This window comes from Gadus chalcogrammus, chromosome 12 (assembly GCF_026213295.1).
Source record: "Gadus chalcogrammus isolate NIFS_2021 chromosome 12, NIFS_Gcha_1.0, whole genome shotgun sequence".
NCBI lineage: Eukaryota > Metazoa > Chordata > Actinopteri > Gadiformes > Gadidae > Gadus > Gadus chalcogrammus.
This window is the reverse complement of record NC_079423.1, coordinates 31,539,710-31,552,354: the sequence shown is the minus strand read 5'-3', so window position 1 is coordinate 31,552,354 and position 12,645 is coordinate 31,539,710. Positions and strand designations below refer to the sequence as shown.

The 12,645-nt window shown below is 54.1% G+C and overlaps 1 protein-coding gene across 1 annotated transcript in view; it reads right to left on the bottom strand.

Annotated features, from left to right (window-relative positions):
• LOC130392829 (uncharacterized) overlaps window positions 1–12,645 on the bottom strand; it is a 41,846-nt gene that overhangs the window by 11,258 nt on the left and 17,943 nt on the right. The window contains exons 26-43 of the mRNA XM_056603320.1: window positions 11,928–12,164; window positions 11,471–11,734; window positions 10,960–11,220; window positions 10,340–10,603; window positions 9,468–9,725; window positions 8,930–9,208; window positions 8,306–8,566; window positions 7,691–7,954; window positions 6,996–7,259; window positions 6,128–6,394; window positions 5,306–5,566; window positions 4,344–4,604; window positions 3,481–3,741; window positions 2,620–2,883; window positions 1,746–2,000; window positions 984–1,244; window positions 466–515; window positions 173–383 (exon numbers count right to left, since the gene is read on the bottom strand). Coding sequence (XP_056459295.1) covers window positions 173–383; window positions 466–515; window positions 984–1,244; window positions 1,746–2,000; window positions 2,620–2,883; window positions 3,481–3,741; window positions 4,344–4,604; window positions 5,306–5,566; window positions 6,128–6,394; window positions 6,996–7,259; window positions 7,691–7,954; window positions 8,306–8,566; window positions 8,930–9,208; window positions 9,468–9,725; window positions 10,340–10,603; window positions 10,960–11,220; window positions 11,471–11,734; window positions 11,928–12,164 — 4,443 coding nt within the window. The remainder of the gene's footprint in view (window positions 1–172; window positions 384–465; window positions 516–983; window positions 1,245–1,745; window positions 2,001–2,619; window positions 2,884–3,480; window positions 3,742–4,343; window positions 4,605–5,305; window positions 5,567–6,127; window positions 6,395–6,995; window positions 7,260–7,690; window positions 7,955–8,305; window positions 8,567–8,929; window positions 9,209–9,467; window positions 9,726–10,339; window positions 10,604–10,959; window positions 11,221–11,470; window positions 11,735–11,927; window positions 12,165–12,645) is intronic.

Genomic DNA, 12,645 nt, shown 5'->3' with positions numbered 1-12,645 from the left:
GGGCGTGAGGCACCTCAGAGATGGGTGCCACGCAGGCATTTGATCCAACACAGTTTAACGTACTACAATCATGGAGCAAATAACAAATTCATGTGTTTGATCAGCAATGGTTGATCGAATATCCAAACCGTTGACTTGTATGACCACACCCCCGGCGTCTGGCTCCTCCTACCTGAGTCCAGGGTGATGGCCGGGCTGCGGACACTCCGGCACACAGATTCCACCCCCTGCACAGACAGGAAGTACGTCTGGCCACACTGGAGGTCGGAGAACTGCGCCACTGTGCCCGCGGTGCCGGCGCTCAGGACATGGCCGCCGCTGGTCTCCGCGGTGACGTTGTAGACGACGGCGCCCTCACTGGGGTCCCAGGTCAGCGTGGCCACCTGGGGAACAGCCGTGGTTACACACATCTGCTCCACAGTGTCCACAACGCGGTGAGACGTAGAACGGAATGAATCCACCAACCCTGATGGAGCAGTCCAGGGTCGCCTGCAGGCCCTGGGGTATGCAGGGCGCTGAAAAGAACAACGTTTTGGACGTGTTAAATTCAAGAGGGGTGTCCAGAGCAGGGCGGCTCGAGTGTGGAAATAATAACAATGACGATTATTTTGGTCAATATGGAAATAATGACTAAACAAATGATTATTTTTGAGTTTGAAAATGATGTATTGATTCAGTGTGTCTCTCCCAAAAAACTATCTGTGACTGAGAACTTGAAAATACACAAAATGGTCACAGAAAATTATCAAAACTTAAATAATGTACAGTTATGTATCCAGCTACTCTGCACTTTCTATAAAACGTTAAAAAAAAAAAAATATATATATATATATATATATATAATATTGTTTAAACTCGATTATATTAGCTTTGTGATCGTTTGACGCTAAAATCGAAATCGCAACCAGAACCCAATGAATGTCCCAGCCCGAGTCCAGACAGCCTGGCCCTGCCTCCCCCCCGTCCCCGCCCTGCAGGCTCACCCATGCGTATGGACGTGCTGTTGCTGGGCGCGCTGGAGCACACATGGTCGTGGGCCACCACGTGCACCTGGTAGCGCTCGCCACAGTGCAGGTCGTCAAAGGTGCAGGTGCTGTTGTGGGAGTGGCACATGTGGGAGTGGCCGTCGTCCGCGATGGCCACGGCCGTGTAGGTGTCGGCGCCGTCGCTGAGGGCCCAGCTGACGGAGCCCAGGTGGTCCTCGCACTGCACGAAGGCCTCGACGTCGTGGGGCGTGCACGGGGCTGAGGGGAGAGAGGGGCGCTGTGAGACCGGGCCGCGGCCAGAGGGTATGAACGCAGACGATAACCTACGATGTTTAACAATTATTCGCTGAAGGTGACGTGAATAGTGGGGAATAGGCTATCGTTCACGTGTATATACGACACGTGAACACTCCCACAATATTTTTGTGCCGTGATTTATTTATTTTTTTATTAGCGAACAAAGCGGGACATTTTGCGATGAAATCAATATCCCGAGTTTGAGATCTCAATCCTGGGGTATCGCCCAATATCCCGAGATAGCGAACCAATCAAATTGCGCCATCTTAGGAGGTTCACGTGCAGCATATACTAGTCGTACTACAACGTGTTATCTACCAAGTGTATTTGTAATACGTCATGACCCCTCCCTCGCCTTTTCACGAGTGTCTCAATGTACAGGATGAGGATGTAGTGCTGTACATCTGCGAACATAGAAATGTGTTCACTTCAATGCGGTTAAAACCCGATGGATCCACATACCTGCGATGAAATGGGCCGGATCGCTGACAGGCCCGTCGCCGCTTTGCCCCTGCGCTCGCGCGGTGAAGGTGTAGCTCTGTCCGCACAGCAGCTCCACCTCCAGCATGGTGTCGTTGGTCTGGAAGTATCTGACCCAACCCAGGTCTCCTTCGGCGGTGATCAGGTAGGTCAGGGCGCCGGTGGCCTCCGTCCAGTTCATCATCAGCGTCTCGCTGTCACACGACCCGTTCACACTCAGGCTCACCTGACACAGCTCTGAGGAAGGAGAAGGACCATTTCAGCGCCTTGGTGCTGAGGAATTCAACATCCAATCATGCAAATAATGCACTGGGATTGACCATGATTGTAGGTGACAAAAGGCTACGTTTTATTCATGTTTGCGTGGGAAATTGCAATGTTTAAGGGTATTGTAAAGATCAACAGCGAGGCATTTCGGTAAACAATGCTTTAACACACAAGACTGATCCAACAGCACATTTTAAACATTCGCACTATGCTATTGTTGCACGCATGATGTGTCCTCACTCGACACATCATACGTCACATCATGATTATCAATCGACTTCCAATTGGGCAACAGTTGGGAGTTAACAAACGTTAAACATAGATGGATTCATTAACTTGCATGTTCATGTAAACAGACTAGTATTCATTTGTTTGTACCCAACAGACTGCAGGAAGTAGTCGAAACATGTCAGGTACAAACAAATGAATACAAGTCTGTTTACATGAACATACGAGTTCATTTATCAAGTTAGACTAAATGAACCTTTTTGAGTTGCGATGGATTCAGTCAACGCGTCAATGAATCAAACATCGGACGAACCCACCAGCTAACCAACGAGCAGGTTTTAAAGGGCGGGTGAGGACCCACCTGTCTGTATCTCCACCGTGCCGCTGACCTCACTCGGACACATGCTGGTGTGGGCGACCACGGAGAACTGGTAGCTCTCGCCGCAGTGCAGCGCGCTGAACTCGCAGGTGCCGTTGGTGGAGACGCACTCCGTGACCTCTGCGTGATCAGAGCAGAGGGCCGTGGCCGTGTAGTTCTCCACGCCGGGCTGCTGCTCCCAGTGCAGCCGGGCGGAGCTGGCCCCACGCAGCAGGTCCACCCCCAGACGCTGTGGGGGGCAGGGGCCTGGGGTCACAGGGGGGGGGGTAACACGGGGAGGGGGAGAGTCACACTGAGCGGCGGTTTGCAATGACCGCAGTGCTGGCCTTCAGAAAACCTCACTTTTGCTTTTCCAAGTCACCCAGTCACAGATTATGCCAAACATACGTTTCATTTTGGATGAAGAGGTGTTTGTTACACATATATGGATGCATGATAAGAAGCCGTCGATACGATGTTAAGCAAGGAACCAAGGAGATAATAATGATGGTGGTCATAGGACCAGTAAGCAAAGCAACAGACCCTAAAGAATTTGGAAATTGTGTTTTTTGAAATTCGCTCTTATTTAAACAATTTGTATTTATGAAGCGGATTTCACAAATACTGATGCTTACACCAATTCAAATTACTTATGCTTGACTGAAAGAAAGAATAAGAATCTGTAAACGACCAATAAATAAGAGAGAAAACGCTCCCAAGCTAAAGCGAGGATAACAATGTCAGTTTTGAGGTTGGATAATGCAACGCCGGTCTTCGCGCCGGGATATTCGTTTACGGGCCGTCGAGCGACGCGTGTGTGGACCACATGTGTGCCTACGTCCCGTCGCCTCCGGCAGGACTCACGCGTGCTGAAGGTGACGTCCTCTGTGCTCAGGGTTTGGCATTGTTCGTTGATGGCTCTGAGGACCAGGCTGTACACCTGGCCGCACTGAAGCTCCGTCAGCAGGCAGGAGGCGCCCTGCGACTCGCACTCCTGCCGGTGGCCGTCGGCGGCGGTGGCCGTCGCCGTGTAGGAGACGGCTCCGAGCGCCGGGACCCAGCTGACCGCCGCCGTGTCGTTGAGACAGTCCACCTCCACCTCCAGCTGCGCCGCCGCGCACGGAGCTTCAAGGTGGGGGGGGGGGGGGGAGAGGAGGGAGATGTTGATGTCACTTCTCATTAACAATAAGCATCTCAATGGGATATCTGTGGGTTTGCTGGGTTTGCAGAAAACCCATTTCATTTAACGTTTTCACCTCTGTTTCCACAAGAGCGTTTTTATTCTGGTGGTGAGCCTGTGTCTGAGTGTCAACAGGACACGTGTGCAACTCAATTAAATTGATTTTATATGTGTAGCCCTTAATCACCAGTACAGTCTCAAAGGGCCCAACAGGCCAAATATGTATGACACCCCCCTTACCCAATTACAATTACAATTAGGGCATTTAGCAGACGCTTTTATCCAAAGCGACTTACATCGGTTAATACACACATTGACACACCGACGGCAGAGTCAACCATGCAAGGCGACAGCCAGCTCGTCAGGAGCGGTGAGGGTTAAGTGTCTCGCTCAGGGACACATCAACACTCAGCTAGGAGGAGCCGGGGATCGAGCTAGCGACCTTTCGGTGACGAGGCAACTGCTGTACCTCCTCAGGGTAAGAAAAACTCTGTTAAGCAAAGGAAGGAATCTTGAGGAGGAACACCGGCAGTGTGTGAGCCCCCACCTGACGCCATAACGACGGTGTTGAAGCCGGAGCTGTTGAGCCGGTCCCCCAGGGCCACCACCGAGGCGTAGTACACGGTGCCACAGTGCACGCCGTCCAGGGTGCAGGAGGTGGTGAAGGTGTGGCAGGACAGGGAGTGGCCGTTGCGGCCCTCCATGTTGACCACGTAGCTCAGCGCTCCCCGACTGCTCTCCCAGCTCACCGTGGCGGTGTCGGCGTCGCACTCCACCCTGGTGAGCACGCCGTAGGGCGCACAGGGCTCTGCGGGCGACACGCAGCGCCGCGGCAGGGTCAGACTCAGAAGCAGTCTTTCACTTTCACTTTCATTACAGCACAACTCTTGTGCTCGGTACCTCAACACACGCATAGCAGCAAACAATACAAGAAAAAGTAAACAGATGGTTGAAAATACATAAAATAAGTACAAATAAGTAAGAAAAATAAGCAAAGATAATGAATAATGAGTAACAGAAATGTAAAGTGATCGAGTGGTAGTGGTACCAGCCACGGTTGATTGTAGTGCAAAATACAGTGCAGTGCAAAAATGTTGAAATTAGAGTAAACATGCTGTAAATATTATAAATATTTAAATAGCCTGGGTAATCCTGGGTAGTGGATTTGTGGATGTGGGACTTTCAGAAGGAGACTTTTGGACATGACACCCGTCACCTGCACGTCATCTTCCTTACTTCACACACACACACACACACAGGGCCGATTCAGGTCGAGTCGTGGTTAAGGAGCCAACCGATTCAGCTCAATCGGTGCCAAATATGGCTGACATCACGATAGCACAAACAAGCAAAACAAGGCTCAGGAAGACTGAGATGACCCTCGGTGTCAACCAACAGCCTGATCAGATGAGGCCACGTAACGCGGTGTTGGGTGCGTTCCTCAAAGACGTGTTTCCTCCTCCCCACCCCCCCGATATGGACAGAGGAGAGGGGGGGTCATCCACTCACCTGTCGGGATGACCTCCGGCTCCAGGGACACCACACTGTCGTTGCAGGCGCTGTTGTGTGCTTGCACGCTCACGTTATACAGCTGGCTGCAGTTTAAGCCCTGCAGGTCACAGTTCGTGTCGATTGTGTCGCACGAGACGGCCGCGCCCTCGCTGGTCACGGCGCGGGCCGTGTAGCGGTCGGCCCCGGCCGCGGGGTCCCAAGACACCTGGCCGATGCCCAAGGTGTAGGCCGTGTAGATGTGGCTGGGCACGCACGGCTCTGTGATGGGTGTCACGGGGAGAGGTTAGAATCGACACCAGTATGAACAGGTTCTTCATCGCGGCCGTTGGTCTATGGTCATCGTTCGAAGGACTTGTAAACACATCATGTTTAACAGCTGCAATGTCAACGCGGACACGAGGCTGGCGGATCAAAGATGGAGTGAACCATCCCCCTCCTCTAGTAGAATGATCTTAACGCAGTGCCAACCATATGTGAATACCGTAAAACTTAAGAAATAAATAACGCAGAGTCCCTTTTACTGGCCGGGAGTGGATACAAGTTTTGTCAAATAAACGCCGTCTCAATTAGACGCCGGCGCAGTCTTTTCTAGAAGTTGGACCAGTTAGGATGACCATTTATCCATATCTATAAAGAGATATGTACATATATATCCATCTATCCATATCTATAAAGAGATATGTACATATATACCCATATATCCATCCTATAAAGAGATATGTACATATATATACATATATCCATATCCATAGAGATATGTACATATATATCCATATATCCATATCTATAAAGAGATAGAGTTTAGAGAGGTGTGCTCACGGGTCAGCAGCAGTCCACTCATGTGCACCAAGCCGCTGTCGCATGTGTCGCCTCGGGTCTTCACGAAGACGAAGTACGCCTGTCCGCACTGCAGCCCCTCCATGGCCACCGTGGTCGCGCTGGTGTTGCGGGTGACGGCGTCGCCCAGGAAGACAGAGCTGGCGGTCACCGTGTAGCCCACCGCCCCCGCAGCCCGGCCCCAGGACAGCAGGGCGGTCTGAGAGGCGCAGTCCATCAGCGCCTCGACGCTGCCGGGCTCACAGGGCGCTGGGGGCACAGGTCAGGGTACGGGGGTCAACACACGGCCTCACATGGGGGCTACGACTCGGTGTTAAGGATGATAGACACCCCCCCCGCTTTGGTTTCCCGGTTACTCTGTGGTTAGTTGGGGGTTAAGAAGTCGAGGGGGGCCGACATGCAGAATCATTGTGTTTCTGAACTGTGAGACAAGGAAGCCCCTTAACCCAACGTACAACCCCCACCCCATCCGCACACACACGCACACGCACGCGCACGCACACGCACACGCACACGCACACGCCCACACACGCATTGGTGTGCAGCCATCATGCCCATGGCCTTCTCCCGGGCAGCTTCCAGGCTCTGGAAGTCCCTCCCAAAGACATCAGGGCGTCAGAGTCCATCCCAGTATTCCAATCCCCCCTCAAGACCCATCGTTTCTCTACTGCCTTCTCTTAGCCCCCCCCCCCGCCCCCCCTGTGTGTCTGTGTGTCAGTGCTGTATGTCTGTTGTTTGTTTTACCACCATCGCCCCTCGGTGTAAAGCGACTTTGAGCCCTGGCAAAGCGCTACATAAGTCCAATTTATTATTATAATTATTAATATCATTCCAACAGTTGAGGTCTCACCCGAGTGTGTTTCCATGACGTCGGTGGGCGGGCTGTCACAGACCCCGTCGGAGGCGACCACCGAGACGCGGTACATCTTTCCACAGCTGAGCCCGCTCAGGCTGCAGTTCCCCGCCGCCATGGCCACGCAGCTGCTGTTCTGGCCGTTGGCGTCCACGATGGTGGCCCTGTAGGAGTCGGCGCCGGAGCTCTGGCTCCAGCTCACCGTCAACGCGTTGTCCACGCAGTCCACGGCGACGGATGCGTTGGCCGGGGTACAGGGTGCTGAGGGGGGGGGGGGGGGGGGGGGGGAAGAGGGACACACTGCGCTGAGATGGGTTTTTCTCGATACTTGAATTGAAAACATGGGAGTCGCTCGTCGTACACTAAGAAGATATGGGACTTCATGCTGGATCCAGAAGGGATTGTCTCCAGAAGAATCACCTCTGCTGCTCACCCTTCCCTACTCTCTCCCAACTCTGCACTACATCCCTATGGCCTTAAGTTTGAGTCTACATGACAGAATGGGCTGTTGAGACAATTTCAAACTTAAACATTTTGCATATTGTACCTTAAAGACTGAGCCTCTTTAGACACAAATAAATGATCTCAGAACAAAACCGGTATGGGGTTTTCATTGTACCCTGTGTCTTTCTTCACTTTACTTGCATTTCATCCACCAGCTGTGAATGTCTCTACGCGGGCTTGGGCCTCACCGGTTCTGATCTCCACGCTGTCGCTGGGCGCGCTGGTGCAGTCGCTGTTCTCGGCCGCCACCGTGACCGCGTACAGCTGTCCGCACGCCAGGCGCGTCAGCTGGCAGTTGTCATCGTAGTTCCGGCACTCGTCCGCGAGGTCGCCCTGGCCGTTCCGCGCCTCCACGCGGTACTGCTGTCCCCCCTGGCTGAGGTCCCACCGGATGGACGCCACGTTGCTGCTGCAGCTCAGGTCGGCGCGCAGGTTCAGCGGGATGCAAGGCTCTGCGACGGGCGGCGGTTAAATCGAGTTACTCCTAGCCTGAGGACTGATTGTACGCGGTACTTTTTGCAGTGTTGCATTGTTGCTTTTATAAGGACAGTGTGCATCATGTTCACTACAGTGATACAGCAGTGAACGGTGATCTGCCGTAGTGCATGAGTGGCTGCTGTTCCCTGCCTGTCCTGACGGTAGATCACTGTTCACTACAGTGATACAGCAGTGAACAGTGATCTGCCGTAGTGCATGAGTGGCTGCTGTTCCCTGCCTGTCCTGACGGTAGATCACTGTTCACTACAGTGATACCGTAGTGAGCAGTGATCTGCCGTAGTGCATGAGTGGCTGCGGTTCCTTGCCTGTCCTGATGATGCTGCCGGGGCTCTGGGAGCTGTTGCAGGTCCTCCCCTCGGCGGTGACCAGCAGCACGAACATGTTTCCGCAGGGCAGCTCGGCGATGTCACAGCCGGTGCCGGCCGTGGTGCAGCAGGTGGTCTGGCCGTCCGCGTGCTCCAGGGTGGCGGTGTACGTCAGCGCGTCGGGGCTGGGCCGCCAGGACACGCTCGCCGTGCGGTTCTCACAGCCCACCGCCGCTCTCACGTGCAGGGGCGGGCAGGGGGCTGGAGGGAGGGGGGGGGGGGGGAGACGGTGGTAGGGGGAGGGGAACAGGAGGTAGGTGTTACAGACGATCAGGGCTGAAGACGGCCTCAGGTAGCACTCAGTCCTTGCAGCACTGTGATGTGCTGTGCAGGACAGCTCGCATGACAATAGGACACTTCTCTTTCCCTTATTGAAGAGATCAGCTGTTACCGGCAGATAACAATTGCAAAGGGAAACCATGTTTAGAATATAACAGAGAACTGCTCCTTACGCGTGTTGGGACACAATTGAGGTCTGAAGATTTGGACCGTTGACACATTTTTCAAAATAACAACCTTTTAATGGTGAGTAGTTATTTTGATCATCACAACAGAAGCACCCACCGGTCTCGGTCATGATCACGTTGCTGGGCCCACTGCGGCACTGCTGGTCGCTGGCCGTGAGGGTGAAGTTGAGGTGCCGCCCGCAGGTCATGTTTGGTACTGCGCACCAAACAAGACCAAGCGTGTCGGAACACTCAAACCTCTCGACTTGGCCCAGCTGGTCTGTGCACGTGACGGTGTAGTTCTGGCCCAGGTTGCGGACGGGAGCCTCCCACTTCACCCAGGCTGATTCGGACAGGCAGTCCATCTCCACGTCCCTCAGCCGGGGCACACAGGGGGCTGCGGGGAACAGGAAGTTAGCGCTCTCAGATCGGTGGCCGGCCTGAGCGGGCCCTGGCTACGCCGGGGGGCCTCCTTCTTTTTTGAACAACTTTGGGTTATTCCATATGACTGATAATACTGGTTCAGAATGACTGAGGTTAAGGAGAGAACGACGCGTATTGGGGGTCCCGTGTCAATTTATTTGACATAATGGGCAGAGGGTTAGCGTTAGGGTTAGCGTTAGCGTTAGGGTTAGCGTTAGCGTTAGGGTCCTTACCTGTTCTGACGAGCTGCGTGGGGCTCTGAGACCCCATGCAGGCCCCTCTGGCGGGGGTGATGGAGACGTTGTACTCCGTGGCACACCCCAGGGTGCTGAGGGAGCAGCCGGTGCGTCCGGTGCAGTTGTGCCGCTGGCCGTCCGGGCCGAGCGCCGCGGCGGTGTACAGCGTCCCGGCCGTGCTGCCGTTCCAGGAGACGGAGACCACGTTGGTGCCGCAGTCCACCGGCGCGTCGAAGAGGTGCGGGGGGCAGGGAGCTTAGAGGGGGAGAGGGGGGAGACACACAGAGGGTGGGAGGGAGGGGAGAGACACACAGAGGGTAGGGGTATCAGTGAAGCCAGGGGTAACAGGAAGAAGAGAAATACACGTCCAACAGAATCCTTGCAAAGTTCCAAATTGCACTTTTTTACTTCCCCCTCTTTAAAACAGGCGTACCTTTTTGGGGTTTTGAGGTTTTCATAAAATAGTCCCTAGAGTCTAGACGACCTCACAGACCGGATCAAACCCGCTAGACCAGGGGTCACCAACCTTTTTGAACCTGAGAGCTACTTCATGGGGACTGAGTCATACAAAGGGCACCCAGTTTGATACTCTTCGGAAATAACCAATTTGCTCAATTTGCCTTTAGTTATATATTATTAATATTGATTAATGATACCCAATCATCTATGTGAAGAAACTGATCATGTTAATGATTTCTCACAATAATTATCAACAATGACTTTAAAAAGTTGGGAAAGAGTTGTTCAAGAATGAGCTGTGCTATTTTCAGAACAGGCCTGCGGGCCCCTCATGTGGTCCTTGCGGGCGCCGTGTTGGTGACCCCTGCGCCAAACAAACCGAAGCGTCTGGGGGTGGATGGGAGCGTTACCCGTGGCAACGAGCTGCACCGGGCTGGCGGCGCTGCTGCAGGCGTGGTCGTAGGCCAGCACGGTGACGTTGTAGTCCGCGCCGCACTCCAGGCCGGCGGCCAGGCAGTGGGTCTCCGTGGTGTTACACGACGTCGGGTGGCCCGTGCGGACGCAGGTCACCGTGGCGACGTAGCCCCGGGCGTCGCTGCTCCGTTGCCACGTGACGTTGAGGCTCCCCGCCCGGCAGTCCAGCTCGGTGACCACGCTGCGCGGCACGCAGGGGGCTGCGGGTGGAGGTGGAGGTTAGTAGGTGGAGGTGGAGGTTAGTAGCTGGAGGTGGAGGTTAGTGGGTGGAGGTGGAGGTTAGTGGGTGGAGGTGGAGGTTCATGGTAGAGGTGGAGGTCGAGGTTAATGTTGGAGGTGGAGCTTAATCAGAGCTCAGTGGGTGCAATGAACTGATAAGATTGTGTTTATTCTAAGCAAACAAATTGTCTGTATATCAAAGTCCAACAATGGAACACTATTGAGAGTTGAACAGAGAATGTCATGCGTGTGCTCTAATGTCCTGCGCTCATCCCGTCGCCGAGGCGCTGTGTGCTGACCGATGGCGTCCGTCCTATTGGACTGTCGGGGTCCTCACCGGTCTGCAGCATGGTCGCATGGCTCCGTTCCCCGGGGCAGCCTGCGTTCACGCCCACCACGTACACGCTGTAGCGCTGGCCGCAGCGGAGGCCCGCGATCCGGCAGTCGGTGGCGCCGGTGGTGCAGTTCAGGTTGGAGCCGTCGGGGGCCTCGGCGACCACGCGGTAGTTGTCCGAGCCCTGCGACGAGCGCCAGGAGACCTCGATACTGTCCGAGTCGCAGGACGACACCACGCTCAGCAGTGTGGGCTGGCAGGGGGCTGGGGGCCGGAGGGGAACAAACAGACCTCAATGGTCGTTCGTCTTTCAACACATGACGTTCACATTTATGTTTAGCAGAAACCTTTATCCAAAGTGACTTTTTGTCATAAGAAAGTCAAACTATATATCGCTGTCTGTACAGAAAGGATGTTCATGATAGAACCAATTGCAGAGCACTAACAATCGCCAGGTTAACCCATTCCCTGTCCACAACAAAGTTGTTGAGCCAGCTGTGCCAGCTGTGGTTACCTGTCATGATCTGCCTCCAGTCCACGGCGGGGCTGGGGCAGGTGCGCCCCTGCCCGCTGACCATGACCCGGTACCTCTCCCCGCAGAGCAGGGAGCTGATGTTACAGCCCGGCCCGCTGGTGGCGCAGCTCCGGGCGTCCGTGACGTCTATGGCCTCCGCCGAGGAGTTGTAGGTCAGGATGCCGACGGCGGGGGTCCAGGAGACCACCGCCGTGTTGGTGCTGCACTGCAGGGAGGCGCTCAGGCCGCTCTGGTGGCAAGGCACTGCACACAGAGAGAGAGAGAGAGAGCGGGCGTTGGATCCTTACCTCAGCACGTACAATACCGGGCTGAACGTTCAGCGGGCAGATCTGGATGAACCGAGACGATCCACGCAGATCACGTTCGTCCCCGACACTCGTCTCCATCCCCTCAGGGGGCGGGGAGTAGACGCCGGGGCCCGCAGTGAGTCACGAACCTGTGGTGGTGGTGGTGTTCTCGCTCGGCGCGCTGTGGCAGCTGTCCGGGTTGTGTGCGACCACCGTCAGGCTGTAGTCCTGGCCGCAGAGCAGGTCGCTGAAGGCACACGTGGTGTCGGCGTTGGGGCAGGTGCTGTCGTGGCCGAGGCCGCCCCGGGCGGAGACGGTGTAGGACACGGCACCGCGTGCGGAGTCCCAGGTGACCACGGCGATGTTGGTGTTACAGTCCAAGGTGACTGCGGGGTGGGTGGGCACACAGGGGGCTGGTAGGGGAGGAGAGAGGAGGCAAGGTCATGATGGAAACAAAAGACAAGTGTTAGTAGAGATCAACACTGTCTGAGTGAGTGAATGTGGATGGGGGGATTTCATGTTTCCTCCACCATTACAGTTTTTCTCAGACGCTTTGGTACATAGCTCAGATCAGAATTGAAATGATCAAAACTACCTGTTCAATTTCCACATCATAGTGTCACAAAAAGCAGTTCTCATTTATTTGAACAAGTTGCAAATGCTTTGGTACATTCATGCAAATGATTAAGTACAATTCTCTACTCTTTCCTACATTATCAATTGTTTATGTCATGTTGATCAAAATGCATTGTAATGGGTCTCTATTGAATAGTCTCACCCCAACAACATTTAGCCATTAGTTCATTGCATAAGTCTTCACATGCAAAATGTTTGAACAAGTTGTCATAATATGTCAAGCATATTTCT